We start from the raw sequence: 17,295 nt of genomic DNA on the forward strand, positions 1-17,295 counted from the left end.
GTCTATAGGGTCTACCTGACCATCCAGGAGCCCCGTCTCTGTCGATTTTCCACCGTTTTTCTGTCCCTTAATCTTCTGGAATGGGTTAGATTGCGTTCCTGTTTCGCGCCTCTTGGTATTATACAATCTTCGATCAGTAGCAGCAATCATCCCCTGTTCTCTTAGTCGATTTTCAGCTTCCTCTGGGGTCTCGTAGATCATAGGTCCCCCATCTCCAAAGACTTTCAGTTTAGCTGGATATATCAGATGCATTTTCACATTTTTTCCCTTTAACATTCTTCTCAGTGGGGCATATCTGCTCCTCTCTTTCTGTATCTTGTTTGTGAAATCTTGGGAAAAGTAGATCCGTGTCTCGTCATATATGATTTTCTTCTTTGACCAAGCCACTTGTAAAACTTTTTGCCGTGTGTTCCAATGTTGGAATACTCAAATATCAAGTGTAATTTTATTTACCACATCATAAACACCATAAAACCTGACAACCCACAAAAATCAGAAAATGGAATGATCTCGTGGCCATGCATCATTTATTTTTCTCAAATGTCACCAGAAGAAGAGAGTTACATATCGCAGTGTTATGAATTACACTGGGTAATGACCTGTGACCACAATTAAGATATACAACTTGCACCATCCATGAAATATCACTGCTCTACTGCTGTGTTAGTCAAAGGGACCCTTTAAACGCAGTTAAACAGATCAAATAACATTGAACATTTTGGAGAACAAACATTTGTTGCTGGGGAGGTGCCCGTTTATTGTATTCTTTGTTCGAAGTCTGTATTTCAATTGACACAATTCTGTGTCCCAATGACAAAAATGCACCAGAGCCAATATTGATGAAATTGATTTATTACCTTTATTTTGTGCATTAGCTAATTTTTCTTACAAAATTAAGTCTGTCGCCTATTTCTACCGCAACATGTGCGCAGTTCTTGGCAAAAATCGACCTGAAAACGACCAGTAGACGGTCATATTGACATCAAGCCAGCACTTCACTACAGTTTTAATTTCTGTATGTGTAGAATATGTCACAGACATGAAGAGAATACACACAACAGGTGAGGGGCAGTTTTTTCCTGTGCACTCTCTTTCTTCACTTTCACCTTTCTTACACATTCTCTCCCTTAAGCATGTGCCCCATGTACAGAGGCTGAATCTGTGCCACAGTGGCCCAGGGTTCCAACCTGACCTTTGGCCTTTTTCTACATGTCATCCCCTTTCTTTCATCCCATTTCCTGTCATCCTCTAAAGCTATCCTTTAAAATATGTCCTTCCATGTTCCCTGCACCATTGGTACTAGTTGGCCCCTGCTGGTGGCTTTTCGGCCGATTGAGTATGTTGAATCAACAGCAGAACCCATCAGAAGAGAAGTCGCTCTGATTGGCTGTTCAGCTAATGGAATCAGTGCACAAAAGAGACAGGGGAAAAGATAGGCAAAGTTATTGTAGTATCCAAGATTTTAACCATTTAGCATGGTTTCTCCTTATTTTCAATACCACCTCTTTGCCAGTGCCTGTGACTTATTTACTATAAGTCTAAGTCTATACAATTATACTTTGAAACTTTTCAGACATATTCATTTAGAAGTTGGTATATTAGTGAGAGTGGTGTGAAAAAAATGCTGCTTTATCGTAACAACAGTTTGTACACCCACAGAAATGAGACTTCCAGTTTCCCTTTTTGAATGGAAAATACAGACTACAAGCTATTTGACTGATAGCTGTTGTCGGCAAACAACTTGTACAAGTCCAGTTTTTTGGCCAAGACACAGGTGATGTGAGGCGGCGCAACAGTCGGCCTTTGCTAGTTCTTTGATCTCAGTTTGGTGTGTCTGGGCCCTTAAGGATCTAAGTCCATGGCTCCAATTAAAATAAATTACAAGACTACAAGTTAAGCAAGGTGACATTCCCAGGTAACTCCTATCCCATGGGGCACGAGGCCTCAACAAACTCCATACATTGTTTCTTTGGCTAAATGTTGAGAATACAAATGTGAATATACAGTATGTCAGTGTTGTGTTGATTGTGTCCATTTATCTGGAAATATTGCATGACTCCATTTGTATATCTGTTGTTTCTTCTTTCAGAGGCTCTCACTGATTGCCAGCGCAAACTCAAGTTCAACCTGAGGAAAAAGTCTCAGCATTTGTTTGTGCAAGCCACAAAATGTGGGAAGCAGATGTTGATGAATGAGATCTACACTGAGCTCCATATCACAGATGAAAATGTGGAACGCACTGTCAATATAGGAGACTTACTTGAACTCTTACCTGGTCAAGATGGATCACTTAGAACATTAATGTTGAAAGGAGTGTCTGGTATTGGGAAAACAGTCACAACACAGAAGTTTGCCCTGGATTGGGCTGAAGACAAAGTTAACAACAACATACAGTTCATATTTCCATTCACTTTCCGAGAGTTGAATTTGCTTAAGGGAAAGAAATACAGCTGGGTGGAACTTCTTCATCACTTCTTTGCTGAAACCAAAGGAGCAGGAACATGCAGTTTCGATAAATTCCCGACTATGTTCATCCTTGATGGTCTGGATGAGTGTCAACTTGCTTTGGACTTTCACAACAACGACATCCTGACTGATGTCACTGACTCAGCTTCAGTGGATGTGCTGCTGACAAACCTCATCATGGGGAAACTGTTCCCTTCTGCCTTCGTCTGGATAACCACAACTCCTGAGGCAGCTGGTCGAATCCCTCGAGAGTCCATTGACATTGTGACAGAGGTGAGAGGGTTCACTGATCAAAAGAAGGAAGAGTACATCAGGAAGAGATTCAGGAACAAGGAACTGGCCAGCAGAATCATCTCCCACATCAAGACATCACGAAGCTTGCACATCATGTGCCACATCCCAGTCTTCAGTTGGATCACTGCGACAGTTCTGGAGGATATGTTGAAAACAGATGACAGAGGAGAGCTGCCCAAGACTCTGACTGAGATGTACACACACTTCCTGGTAGTTCAGTCCAAACTGGCAAATGTCAAAGATCATGGAAGAGCTGAGACAGATCCGATCTGGAACACAGAAACCAGCACGATGATTCTGTCCCTGGGGAAACTGGCTTTTGAGCAGCTGCAGAAAGGAAACCTGATCTTCTATGAAGCAGATCTAGTGGAGTGTGGCATTGACATCAGGGCCGCTTCTGAGTACTCAGAAGTAATCTCAGAGATATTCAAAGAGGATCATGGGCTGAACCAGGACAGACGTTTCTTCTTTGTCCATTTGAGCTTCCAGGAGTTTCTGGCTGCTGTTCATGTCATAGTGTCATTCATCAACTCAGGTATCAACCTCTTGTCTGAAGAACAATCAACCTCCAAACAGTCTGTGCTCATCACAGAGCAATCAGCAGTAAACCAACTCTACCAGTCAGCAGTCAACAAGACTTTACAGAGTACAAATGGACACCTAGACTTGTTCCTCCGCTTTCTCAGTGGTCTCTCACTACAGAACAATCAAGAACTACTCCAAGACCTATTGAAACAATCAGGAAGTAGCCTACAGAACAATCAAGACACAGTCCAGTACATCAAAAAGAAGATCATGGAGAATCCCTGCCCAGAGCGATGCATCAACCTGTTTCACTGTCTGAATGAACTGAAGGATCAGTCTCTAGTTGAGGAGATCCAACAGTACCTCAGTTCAGGATGTTTGTCCTCAGACAAACTGTCTCCAGCTCAGTGGTCAGCTCTGGTCTTCATCTTACTGTCATCAGAGAATGAGTTTGAGGTGTTTGACCTGAAAAAATTCTCTGCTTCAGAGGAAGGTTTTCTGAGATTGCTGCCAGTGCTTCAGGCTTCCTGTCGAGCTATGTGGGTTTACAACTTAGTACATATTAAATACTGTAATATTATGTTCTATTTTTAGGTTCTTGCTCATTCTTTCTTTGGTTATGACATCTTTAGGCTGAGTGGCTGTAACCTGTCTTTGAGAAGCTGTGAAGCTCTAGCCTCAGTTCTTGGCTCCAAGTCTTCTAAACTGAGAGAACTGGACCTGAGTTACAACCGCGTGATGGATGAAGGTCTCCAGGAGCTCACAAAGGGGTTGAAGAAACCACAATGCAAACTGGAGACTCTCAGGTATGCTTGCTTTAATGATGTAATAACATTTTACTTCTGTTTGTTAAGGTTTTTAAGGCATTTAAAATATATTGTTACACTTTATAGACTTTTTAGCTATGATAGTGGTGTGCCTCTTAGGGTAGCAAAGTCAGTTGGTTAGTCCACCACCTTGGTCCAGATATATTATCTGAAATATCTTAAAAATAATTAAAAAAATAAAATATTAAATTGATTGCCATGAAAAATGCTCATTTTCGTCGCGGGACTCGATATCTGACGATATCTACCAAACATGTGGCTATTTTGCTCGAAAAGTTAGGAGATCTAAGTTATGGATCTAACAAGGGAAATCAGTATGAATGCATTCTATTATCTGTCGATATCATTGAATTGTTCTGTTTGGTTGGTTGCCTTCTCTATGGCTGACTCTAACCCCTAGATTCCACCGGGACCGATCACAGCCAATGGTCGCCAGAGCTGTATCGCGGCCATTCTAGTCAATGCTCACATTTCCACAAGCTGCGCCACGGCACGTCTCAGCTTCTCCGAGTCTATTTTTTACAGAGGCGGAAAAACTGTTGCGTCAAGCTGAACCGAGCAGATCATGCCGGGCAGGAGGTCACACACAGGAACAGCATAGTGCATCCAATCAATTTTCAAAATAAAACACCCTGTACCATTTTGGGATCATGTTTCACTTCACTACATCGAACATTTAAGTACATTTACATTTAAGTACAAAGCCTACTTACCCATGGCAGAAGCACAGGATGTCTACTGTATCAGCCAGCACTACGCTCCGCTTCTGTAACGCCCTCGGTGGGATATGCAGTTTGCGTGGGGAACGAAGCAAAATAGCATTGCACACATAACATCATAGACACGTGCACGATGGAAACTGACACAAGCTCTAGTAATGTCTGTTTTTGGCAGTGCTTGAGCTGGAGTAGCTGACCAACCTATTAACTCATTCTCTGGAGCCACTTTTCACTGTAAGGGTGTCTCTAATTGTTGGTTGGAACAAGCAGGCCAACTGCTTGCTGCCACTGCTCCACTACCCGACATATCTGCTTCACCTAATGAGCCCAAAGACACCGCAGCTGCGGCAGCCCGGTGGTGTGTTTACCGTGAAACTACAGTTTACAAATCGCTGCATCAGCTGCGCCTTTGTGACAGCACAAAGCTTGCCCAACAAAATGTATTTGCAAGATCACTTAATCCTGTAATCTCGCAAATCCAGCTGCATTGCAAGGTGAGGAGCAGATAGCTATTTGAGTATGCCTAGAAGTATGAAGGCAGTGAAAGTCAGCGTCCCATATGTAAATATACCTGTGTGCGTGAATGAATATGTAGGGTGGTAAGTCAGCTGGCAGCATGATTTGGTCATACTGTTCATTCCTTTCAATCAAACTCAGAGATAAGCATAGGAGGCTTGTGCAGCTTGCCCCATTTTATTATGTATTGCGCAAGTCCTTATTTCTTCAAATGTCTACAATGAAGTGGTGAGTTTAAAGTTAGCATGACACAGACTCACAATGGCTACACCTTTGGGAAATATTAGAGGTCGAAATATACTGGAATTTTCCTTTAAGGGAAATCAACATTCTTTCAGACTGCACTTATTTTTAAAAATAATTGCCCATCGTGTTTCTTTTATTCTTCTTTAGGCTTTGTAACTGTAAACTGACATCCCAGAGTTGTGAAGCTCTGTCTTCAGTCCTCAGTTGCCAGTCCTCCAGTCTTAGAAGGCTGGACCTTACTAACAACCATCTGCAGGATTCAGGAGTGAAGCTGCTCTCTGTGGGATTGGAGAGTCCACACTGTAGACTGGAATCCCTCAGGTCAGCCAACCCTATGACTAACCACTTAAATGTGTTTTGAAGCCATTTAAAGTGTGACACTACCTAGTACTAGCTGGAAATCTTGTTTATGCAGATACAGACACCTATATTATGTCTAATTAAATAGAAAAACAGCATTTTAAAATGTATATTTGTCTCTAACACTTCTTATTTTTTAGATTGATTGGCTGTTCACTGACATGGAAATGCTGTGATGCTGTGGCCTTTTTCCTTAACTCCCAGTCCTCTTGTCTGAAACAGCTGGACCTAAGTATGAACACACTGCAGGATTCAGGACTGCATGTGTTCAGAACTGGACTGGAGAGTCCACACTGCAAACTGGAAACTCTCAGGTCAGCAGGTTACTGATAAAGCTTCTCACTTGGCTGCCATGTTGAAAATGGATGTAAGGAGGATGGAGAGAGACTCAAATGCGTAAAGATGCAGCCGATTGGTCGCAGCTACTGAAACAAAGAACAGTGTACAGTCATGTAGAGAGTAGAGTGTGACATCATTTTCTGCTCAGGAATCAATACGAAACAGTTTTTATTGACATCATTCATTCAATACAGGTACAATACTGATACAGAGTAGTTATCCGAAGGTATGAAAACCTGCCTTAAGTGACTGTTCTAACAATAGATGCTGTTTTTCCAATGTGACAATTCTTGCTCCTCTGCTCTTTTTCAAATGGACACCAAATGAGCATATGAAATCCCTGATGAACCCTTTAGTTGCTTGCCACACAAAAGAGGGTCACTGGCACTGGCTCAGTCTCTGAGGGTCTGAGACTGCGCCAGTGTTGATTTATATAAAGTCTCTGAGTTTAGTTCTAAAAGGGAAATATTAAATTTCCACCGTTTGGATCTTTCACCTAATGAATTGCACTCAGAGGTAGTTATGAGCCGATTGTGATCAGATAAAATCAGGATTTTTGTTTATAACTCCTTCCTCTTCAGGGTAAGCGCTTGTGACCTGTCAGGACAAAGCTGTGAAGCTCTGGCCTCGGTTGTCACCCTCCAGACCTCCAGCTTGCGAGTGCTGGACTTGACTTACAACAACCTAGAGGATTCAGGAGCCAAGTTCCTTTCTGCGGGACTGCAGAGTCCACACTGTACCCTGGAATGTCTCAGGTCAGCAGAGTGACATGTGTGCTATCTTTAGAGACTGTGGTTTTATTTTACAAGATTTACAAGATTTTACAATGATAATTTAAATAGTTGTGTTTGCAGACCCACCCCGTCTTTATATCATCATCATTAATTCTCATCCAGGTTGAGTCACTGTTTGCTGTCAGAGAGAAGCTGTGAAGCTCTGGCCTCAGCTCTCAGCTCTCAGCCCTCCAGTTTGAAAGAGTTGGACCTGAGTACCAACGACCTGCAGGATTCAGGAGTGAAGCTTCTTTCTGTTGGACTTGAGAGCCCTCAGTGTAGACTGGAAACTCTCAGGTTAGATTCCCATTTACACATAAAGCATCTCTCACATACATCACTGTTCATAAGTTTGGAATCACCTGTAACACTGATGTTTTTCTTCTTTTCTTCAATAATGGCTGTTTGAACATAGAAGAAAACTATAATTCAGACAACAAATGTAGTCTACATGGCCAACAGTCAGTTTAAAGCCTGACCATCACTGCCATATCAGCTTGTTGGACATCTAATCCTAAAAATGTTTTCAATTCAGTTCAGTTTAGGAGTCAAAGTCAGGCCGATCTGACAAGTTTAAAACCCGTATATACCTGCATGATATCCTCCCAGGTTATCTGGCCCCTACTTGTTTATGAGGTCTTTATCTCCATAATCAAGGGCTTTGAGAGGAGGGTCAGCAGGCCAGGCTCGAATTCAAGTCTCTCAGGCTGGTATTGAGATCAGGACAGGGTGGAAGTGGAGCGAAGCAGATACTGTCTTCGAGTTGCATCTAAAGCACAGGGTGCTGGTGGTGAAGTGTCTCTTGGAAGGTCTTGCCAATATAGCAGGAGAGAGAGCCAGCTGGATAGTTGGAATGCTGCAGCATGGTGCCTGGACATAAGGGGAGCAAGCAGTTTCATCGACTAATGTGTTGACCCTAGATCATTACTGAACCACAATGGTGTAATAAGGCTCTAAGTATTTTGGGAACCAGCTTTTATTTTGGCCCTCTGCAGTTTACTCTGTGGTCAAATTGAATAGATATAAACACTTTAACAGTGGTAACCCTAGATTAACCTTCTATTTCTGTTTTGAAGTTTTAAGCAACACAACCTGTTAAATCCAGCTTGTTATGGGCAGCATTGCCTGTCACAGTCTGCTCATCTCCTGTCTGCTGGTATCATTCCACTCACCTGTCTCTGCTTCAATCTGCCAATCAGACACCCCCCCCTCATCAAGTCAACTCCACTCACCTGTGCTCTCTGCTCTGCTCTGGCTGCATTTAAGCCCCAGCTCCACTCTCACTCATTGCCAGATTGTTCTAGATGCTTGCACCAGACTCTCCAGCGATTTTCTGCCTGATCTCCCGGTTCCGACCCTGCTTGCCTCTGACTATCCTGCCTGACCGATCTCCTGGATATTACCTCAGCCTTCTGTCTTCGACCATGAGTTTCGCCTATCCCCTCCTGGTTGCACACCTGCTCGGCTCTGCGGCTACACAGCCCACCACTGGACCTGTCTGCCTGCTAGGTAATCCACCTGTTGCCAGCTTTGCTTTCAGTCAGCGACGCCAGACTCACTCCTTCACTGTTCTCGCAGATCACTGTGAGCCAAGACTTTTCTCCCCATCACTGTATAAACTGTTTAAGACTCCGGTGATAAATAAAAGTCATTACCGACTGATATCCTGTCTGCCTGTGCTGCTTTTGGGTCCTCACCATACCCGTGACAGTACAATCTGGCCAGACATGGACCCAGCACACACGGCTATGGATCGCCTGGAGAAGGTAGAGGCGATGCTCCAGCACCACGAGGCGCTGCTACTGTCAAACTCCGCAGATGTCCGACTGGCAGTGGCTAAACAGGAGCAGGCGTTTACCTCGCTAGCCTCGCAGGTCCAACAGCTCGCCGCAGCTTTTGCTCAAGCTGTCCCTCTGCCTCCGGAACCAGTCCAGCCTCCACCAGCTCCGTCTGCCTCTGCCTCTGCCTCTGCCTCTGTCTCTGCCTCTGCCTCTGCTTTCGCCTCGGAGCCTCGTGTGGGGGTTCCTGAACGCTACGCCGGGGACGCGGAGGGCTGCCGCCCGTTCCTCACGAACTGCTCCATCCTGTTCGCTCTCCAGCCCCACACCTTCGCTTCTGAGGACGCCAGGGTGGCGTTCACTGTGAATCATCTGACGGGGCGCGCTCGGCTGTGGGGAACAGCCGAGTGGGAGCGTCGCACTCCAGCGTGCTCCTCTTTTCAAGCCTTCGTCGCCGAGCTCCGCAAGGTGTTCGGAGAAGCTTCCCGAGGTCCGGATGCTTCTGGAGGGCTTCTGGGTCTGAACCAAGGGACTCGTTCAGTGGCCGATTACTCCATCCACTTCCGCACCCAGGCTAGCTCCAGTGAGTGGAACCAGGCTGCCCAGTGCGACGCCTTTCTGATGGGGCTCGCTGACTACATTAAGGACGAACTAATTTCTTACGAACTCCCCACCACTCTCGACGGCATCATCGAGCTGGCATCCCGCATCGATCGGCGCATTCAAGCGAGACAGCGGGAGAAACATCAGGGGCTCACGGGACGACGCCAGCCCGCCCCGTCACCAGCAGCTTCCGGGGTATCGACGCCTCCTGGCAGCCGGCCTTCAGGGGAGCCTGAACCCATGCAGGTTGGTCGGGCCAGCCTAACTCCTGAAGAGAGGAGGAGACGCCGCGAGGGGAACCTCTGCCTGTATTGTGGCCAAGCCGGACACTTTGTTTCCCGGTGTCCACTAAAAGGTCGGGCTCACCAGGAAGGGAGGAGTTCCTGGTGAGTCATACATCTAGCTCCTCCCCCAGCTCACGATCCCTGTGCCAGGTCCGCCTGCTACTGCCTGAGGGATCCCAGACCCTCGCCACCCTCATTGACTCTGGCTCTGATGCCAACATTATGGACTCGAACCTAGCTCTGCAGCTGGGTGTCGGTCGGATTCCCCTGCCAGCTCCAGTTTCCACCAACGCTCTGGATGGCCGACTTCTTGGAACAGTGACCCACCTGACAGCGCCTATACGGATGTTAATTTCCGGGAACCACCATGAAACACTCCAGTTTCACATCCTGCACTCTCCTCGCCATCCTCTCCTCCTGGGGTTCCCATGGCTCCGACGGCACAATCCACATCTCGATTGGACCACAGGGGCGATCCTGGGGTGGAGCTCATCTTGTCACCAGGTCTGCCTCAAACAAGCCGCCGCACCACAACCTTCTGCCGGGACCAGTTCTTCCACCGATGTGCTGGGGGTCCCGGCTGAGTATCTGGACTTCAGGGAGGTCTTCAGTAGGGCCAAAGCAACCTCCCTTCCCCCACATCGGCCCTATGACTGCGCCATTAACCTCCAGCCCGGTGCCACGCCGCCCAGAGGACGCCTGTATTCTCTGTCCGTTCCTGAGAGGGGGGCGATGGAGAAATACATCAACGATGGTCTAGCGGCGGGCATCATCCGTCCCTCCTCGTCTCCGGCTGGAGCCGGGTTCTTCTTCGTGGAGAAAAAAGACAAGACACTCCGCCCCTGCATTGATTATCGGGGATTAAATGACATTACCATCAAGAACCGGTACCCCCTGCCTCTCATCTCCTCAGCTTTCGAGCTCCTAGAGGGGGCCACCATCTTCACCAAGCTTGACCTGCGCAACGCCTATCACCTGGTCCGGATCCGCGAGGGGGACGAGTGGAAGACGGCGTTCAATACCCCCACTGGTCACTACGAGTACCTGGTGATGCCCTTCGGCCTCACCAACGCCCCTGCTGTCTTCCAGGCCCTGGTGAATGACGTGCTCAGGGATATGCTCAACAAGTTTGTCTTCGTGTACCTTGATGATATCCTGATCTTCTCCCGCTCCAGAGAGGAACATGTGCATCACGTCCAGAAGGTCCTCCAACGTCTCCTGGAAAACTCCCTGTTCGTCAAGGCCGACAAATGTGAGTTTCATGCCTCGTCTGTCTCCTTCCTGGGGTACGTCGTAGGGAGGGGGACCGTGGAGATGGACTCAGCCAAGGTTTCTGCCGTCACCACTTGGCCCACCCCTGATTCCCGTAAGCAGCTTCAACGTTTTCTGGGCTTCGCCAACTTCTACCGGAGGTTCATCAGGGGCTACAGTTCGGTGGCGGCCCCCCTCACAGCTCTTACCTCCTCCAAGGTGCCCTTTCTCTGGTCCACGGCCGCCAATGACTCTTTTCAGGCCCTGAAGACACGATTCACCTCTGCCCCCATCCTCCAAATGCCGGACCCTGAAAGGCAGTTCGTGGTCGAGGTGGACGCTTCTGACTTAGGAGTGGGGGCCGTCTTGTCCCAGAGAGCGGCCTCCGACCAGAAGTTGCACCCCTGCGCCTTCTATTCCCGACGTTTGACCCCGGCAGAGAGGAATTATGACATTGGGAACCGAGAGCTCCTCGCCGTCAAGTTGGCTTTGGAAGAGTGGCGACACTGGCTCGAGGGGACTAAACTGCCGTTTCTGGTATGGACAGACCATAAGAACCTTGAATACCTCCGGTCCGCTAAGAGACTGAACTCCCGCCAGGCCCGATGGGCACTCTTCCTGACCCGCTTCAACTTTTCCCTCTCCTATCGACCGGGGTCCCGCAACGTCAAGCCCGACGCCCTGTCCCGTCAGTTCTTTGAAGAGGAGAGGGACAGGGCCGACCCAGACACTATCCTGCCTTCTTCCCGTCTGGTGGCCACACTCACCTGGGAGATCGAGGAGAGGGTCAGGGCCGCCGCCCAAGACCAGCCCGGACCCAGCGCTTGTCCTCCCAACCATCTGTTCGTCCCGCCTGACCTCCGATCCGAGGTTCTACAATGGGCCCACAGCACTCGACTTACCTGTCATCCAGGGATCCAACGGACCAAAGACGTTGTGCAGCGGCGGTTCTGGTGGACATCACTGGACGAGGACGTTCGTGAGTTCGTTAATGCCTGTCCCACCTGCAACCAGCACAAGCCGGCTCACCATGCTCCTGCCGGTCTTCTACATCCCCTGCCTGTACCTCATCGTCCCTGGTCGCACATTTCTTTGGACTTCGTCACCGGTCTACCACCATCCAGCGGCAATACAACTATCCTAACGGTGGTAGATTGGTTCAGCAAGATGGCACATTTCGTGCCCCTGCCCAAACTTCCATCTGCCAAAGAGACGGCGAAACTACTCCTCCTCCACGTCATCCGTCTCCACGGCATCCCAGTGGACGTGGTCTCTGATCAGGGTCCCCAGTTCGCCTCAGTATTCTGGAGGGAGTTCTGCTCGCTCCTGGGAGCCACCGTCAGCCTGTCCTCGGGGTACCACCCCCAGTCCAACGGCCAGACCGAACGCAAGAATCAGGAGATGGAAACGGCACTACGCTGCATGACGTCTCAAAACCCTACTTCCTGGTCCGAACAGCTTTTATGGGTAGAATACGCCCACAACACATTGACCAGCTCTGCCACCGGTCTCTCTCCCTTTGAGTGCACCTATGGGTTCCAGCCACCGCTCTTTCCTGCACTGGAAAAGGAAGCATCCTGCCCCTCTGTCCAGGACTTCATCCGCCGTTGTCACAGGACCTGGACCCGAGCCAGGGCGGCTCTACTCCGGGCCGCTGACCGCTACACCGCGGCCTCCAATCGCCACCGCTCCAAGGCCCCGGACTACCAACCGGGGCAGAAGGTTTGGCTCTCTACACGTGATCTTCCCCTCCGGGTGGAGTCCAAGAAACTGGCTCCATGCTTCATCGGCCCATTCGAGATCCAAGAGATCGTCAACCCGGTGGCAGTGAGGCTCAAACTTCCTAGATCCATGCGAGTTCATCCCACGTTTCACGTCTCTAAGGTAAAACCAGTCCAAGAGAGCGCCCTGGTTCCTGCCACACCGCCTCCACCGCCTCCTCGCCTCATCGATGGAGGTCCCTCCTACACTGTCCGTCGCCTCCTGCAGTCTCGCCGGCGTGGGAGGGGATTCCAGTACTTGGTGGACTGGGAGGGTTACGGCCCTGAAGAAAGGTCCTGGGTCCCTGGGAGGGACATCTTGGACCACAACCTCATCAGGGACTTCCATCGACGCAACCTCACTCAGACATCCAGACCCAGGCCACATCCCAGACCACATCCTCCGTCGGAGTCCCCGAACGACAGCGACGACGCCAAGGACAGGGCGGGCCCCCCCTACTCTGAGGAGGATGACGACGACACCCTCCCCGGGACCAGGGAGGTGGAGATGGACGCTGGACTCTCGGACGAGTATTAGCCCTCCTCCAGGTCCCCCGCCTCCCACCCAGCTTGGTCCATTCTTCTTGGGACGTCGAGAGCCGTCCCTTGAGGGGGGGGGTTCTGTCACAGTCTGCTCATCTCCTGTCTGCTGGTATCATTCCACTCACCTGTCTCTGCTTCAATCTGCCAATCAGACACACCCCCCTCATCAAGTCAACTCCACTCACCTGTGCTCTCTGCTCTGCTCTGGCTGCATTTAAGCCCCAGCTCCACTCTCACTCATTGCCAGATTGTTCTAGATGCTTGCACCAGACTCTCCAGCGATTTTCTGCCTGATCTCCCGGTTCCGACCCTGCTTGCCTCTGACTATCCTGCCTGACCGATCTCCTGGATATTACCTCAGCCTTCTGTCTTCGACCACGAGTTTCGCCTATCCCCTCCTGGTTGCACACCTGCTCGGCTCTGCGGCTACACAGCCCACCACTGGACCTGTCTGCCTGCTAGGTAATCCACCTGTTGCCAGCTTTGCTTCCAGTCAGCGACGCCAGACTCACTCCTTCACTGTTCTCGCAGATCACTGTGAGCCAAGACTTTTCTCCCCATCACTGTATAAACTGTTTAAGACTCCGGTGATAAATAAAAGTCATTACCGACTGATATCCTGTCTGCCTGTGCTGCTTTTGGGTCCTCACCATACCCGTGACATTGCCAACCATACACAACAACCTCATGTCTCACTCACATGTAAGAAAACAACAAACATGGCTATTATTAGTATTGACTGCTGTCAAGCTATTATGTAAGTACCTTCTCTGCCATTCTTGTGCCACTAGCTTGCTATAGCTTTAGCAATACATTTGTCTAGCCCTGAGGAACACTCCGGTCATACACAATAAATGCAGGCAGGCAGGTATGTAGACAGACAGACAGGTAGACTGTCCATTTGTTTCATATAGGCTGAACAAGATGATTGGATGGGCTTATCAGGGCATTTGGTTTACTGATTGCTGTCAGGATTTAAGAGATTTTATACAAATATAACAGAAATGCTTTTAGAATAACTTTCCAACCCTAATGTCAGTATCAAACAACACATTTCTGGTTTCTAGCTTGTTCTGGGCAGCATTGGACACTTGACACTGAAACAAGAATCTGTTCCTGTTTAAATCTGCAAAGGCTTTGATGGTTAGCCTCCATCTTTTACCAGTGACTGGTGATTTGTCATATTGTCTATTTACAAAGATGACTTTCTACAACCTCAAAGCATGAAAGACCATTCAAAAATATGGTAAACAACAAATAGCTAACTATGCATCAATGTTTATAGGCTGTCAGGCTGCCTGGTCACAGAGGAAGGCTGTTGTTCTCTGGCCTCAGCTCTGAGCTCCAACCCCTCCCATCTGAGAGAGCTGGACCTGAGCTACAATCATCCAGGAGACACAGGGGTGACACTCCTCTCTGCTGGACTGAAGGATCCACAGTGGAGACTGGACAATCTCAAGTATGTCTCAATGAGGGCGGATAGCTTACACCTGTTCTTAGATAGGGGCAGAGAAATATTGAAATATAATTCAGTTATTACATGTAACAATTACTACAAGTGATTTTAAATTGGGAAAATGATTGGAAACCACTGGACAAACCTTTGTGGAAAAAACAAACAAAGTGTAAAATTATTGCTCAGATACTGTGACTTTGGTGAGAACAGTATTATTATAACTGATAGAAAGGTCTGCAACAACTTATATAATAAGACTCTGGGTTGTTTGGCATAATTTGAATTCATCTTGGAAGATTTTTTTCTGATGAAGGATATGTAATGCTCTTATTTATACAGTCACAGATAGTATTATGGTTGCCCTGAAGTGCAAAACACAATACCATTGCAGAAAATTTGAATATATATATATATAAGAAAACAACAAAACTATAGAATAAATAGAATTTTAGAGAACACAACATCAAATTGAAAAAACAAACAAATAGTATGTTGTTATGTTTTTTGAAATATTGTGTTTTCTGTTTTGCTGTTGTGCTTTAAGAAATGTTGTTGTGTTTTGTGGAACGCTGTTTCTTAGTTGTCATTGTGTCTGCACCTCAGGGCCTCTGTAGATTTGTTTTTGATCCTTTTCCCATTCTTTCAGAGTGGACCATGGTGGAGAGCAGAGGTTACAACGTGGCCTGCAGAAGTGTATGTATTTTAGTGACTACCATTGACTGTATAAAGTATAGTATATAGTATATATTGCACACAAACATAAGACAAATGATGGTGTCTTCAATACATTATGTTAAAGATAATATATTACATGTTTTATCTGTGGATTCATATGAAATATTAGCATATTGTCACATACATTACCAATGTATCTATTTGGGGTGATGAAAGTTGGAAGTGACTGCTTTGTGCCTGTTCATAGCACAGCACTACACTATATGTGTATGTGTGCACTGTATATTGTTCACTAAACATTAGACTATAAGAAGAGTCTTCTGTTGCTTTATCTTGTCTTATTCTTTCCATCAGATGCCTGTGAACTCACACTGGACCCAAACACAGCACACAGACAGCTTAAACTGTCTGAGGACAACAAACGGGTGGAATATGTGAGGGAGGAACAGTGTTATGGCTTTCATCCAGAGAGATTTGATTGCTTCAAACAGGTGCTGTGTAGAAACAGTTTGACTGGCCGCTGTTACTGGGAAATTGAAACTAAGGGAAACTTCGACATAGCAGTGACTTACCGAGGAATCAGCAGGAGAGGAAGTGGTGATGACTGCCAATTTGGGGGGAATGACAAGTCCTGGAATCTGCAGTTCTACAATCAGCCCACTCTTTGGCACAATAACACAGCAACAGAGATACGTACCAGGTTCCAAGCCAGTAACAAAGTAGCAGTGTATCTGGACTGGCCTGCTGGCTCTCTGTCCTTCTACAGAGTCCACTCTAACGTACTGGAACATGTCTACACTTTCTACTCCAGATTCACTGAACCCCTTTACCCTGGGTTTGGCCTCGCGTATAAGTCTCTTGCATCGTTCATCTCTTGTTCCTCACTGTCTCTGTGTCAGAAACATGAGGGAACAGCATCTGTCAGACAGTGAGTGCAGAATTCTGATATATATTCTGTTTTCCGCTATAAATCTCCAGAGGTGTTGATTAAGAAATAAAATACCCATTTCAGGGTGACCTTTGAGGATATTAGGTTTGCATCATTCAGTAAATTAATACCACTCCACTATAGCAAAGAAATAGTGAAAGATGAGTCAGTGAGATAAAACACTGGATTACTTGCACATGGTGTGGTAGAGTGGTAGTTTCTGAATGTACATACATTACACGTTTAATTAAAACTGGGGTTTATTATCATGTTTATCTTAATGATTACAACAGAAGAGAAAGATCTTCATTGACTGATTTTTTTGTTTGTTTTTTACACATAAACAAACTAAATAAACAAACTGTCTTCATTTTCATGACTGAATAAACTGAATAAACAAACTGACCTTAAAGGACAACACAACTTCATACTGTTTTACTTTGTTTATATGTGGCGGACCCTGCCACCTTTCTAGCTTCAAACAATGTTCTGGGGACCTTATTTCCTCTGAGAACAACTTGCTTACTCAGCTATGGGGAAAATATTAATATAAATATAAGTTTAAAAAACAAAACATTTCTGACTTTGTATTATTACTTCATTAATTTTGAAAATATAATGAGTTTGAATTTCTCTAAAATTGAATGTGAGTGTGATTTAGGTAGACTTGGGGCTGTCGGTAATATTACAGCAAATAACAGCACTGTTTGTGTTTTGTAAGACTACTTCAGTAAGATAAAGCAGATAACTAAAATAATGTGTTATTTAGGAGATTGATAACTCGAAAAAATTGTTTGTTGATTCGGTGTTCCTGCTGTTTGTCTTCAGTTATGGCATTGTACTGCTTTTAAAAAGATATGATATGTAATGACATGTAAGATTTCTGCAATAAAGTGTCTAAAAATAACTAGACCTTTGTTATATAATTTTAATATTTGTTGTGTACTTACAT

General features: G+C 46.6%; 1 protein-coding gene across 1 annotated transcript; it reads left to right on the top strand.

Moving 5' to 3' along the window:
- Nucleotides 1-2,429: 2,429 nt before the first annotated feature.
- On the top strand, nucleotides 2,430-16,347 carry LOC141019211 (NACHT, LRR and PYD domains-containing protein 3-like). The gene is made up of 9 exons (XM_073494065.1): nucleotides 2,430-3,824; nucleotides 3,918-4,091; nucleotides 5,741-5,914; nucleotides 6,094-6,267; nucleotides 6,874-7,047; nucleotides 7,189-7,362; nucleotides 14,570-14,743; nucleotides 15,387-15,433; nucleotides 15,770-16,347. Exons 1-9 carry the CDS (start codon nucleotides 2,527-2,529, stop codon nucleotides 16,345-16,347), a joined length of 2,967 nt encoding a protein of 988 aa, XP_073350166.1. The 5' UTR covers nucleotides 2,430-2,526.
- Nucleotides 16,348-17,295: the final 948 nt, after the last annotated feature.

The sequence above is a fragment of the Pagrus major genome, chromosome 23, assembly GCF_040436345.1.
Source record: "Pagrus major chromosome 23, Pma_NU_1.0".
Classification (NCBI taxonomy): Eukaryota; Metazoa; Chordata; class Actinopteri; order Spariformes; family Sparidae; genus Pagrus; species Pagrus major.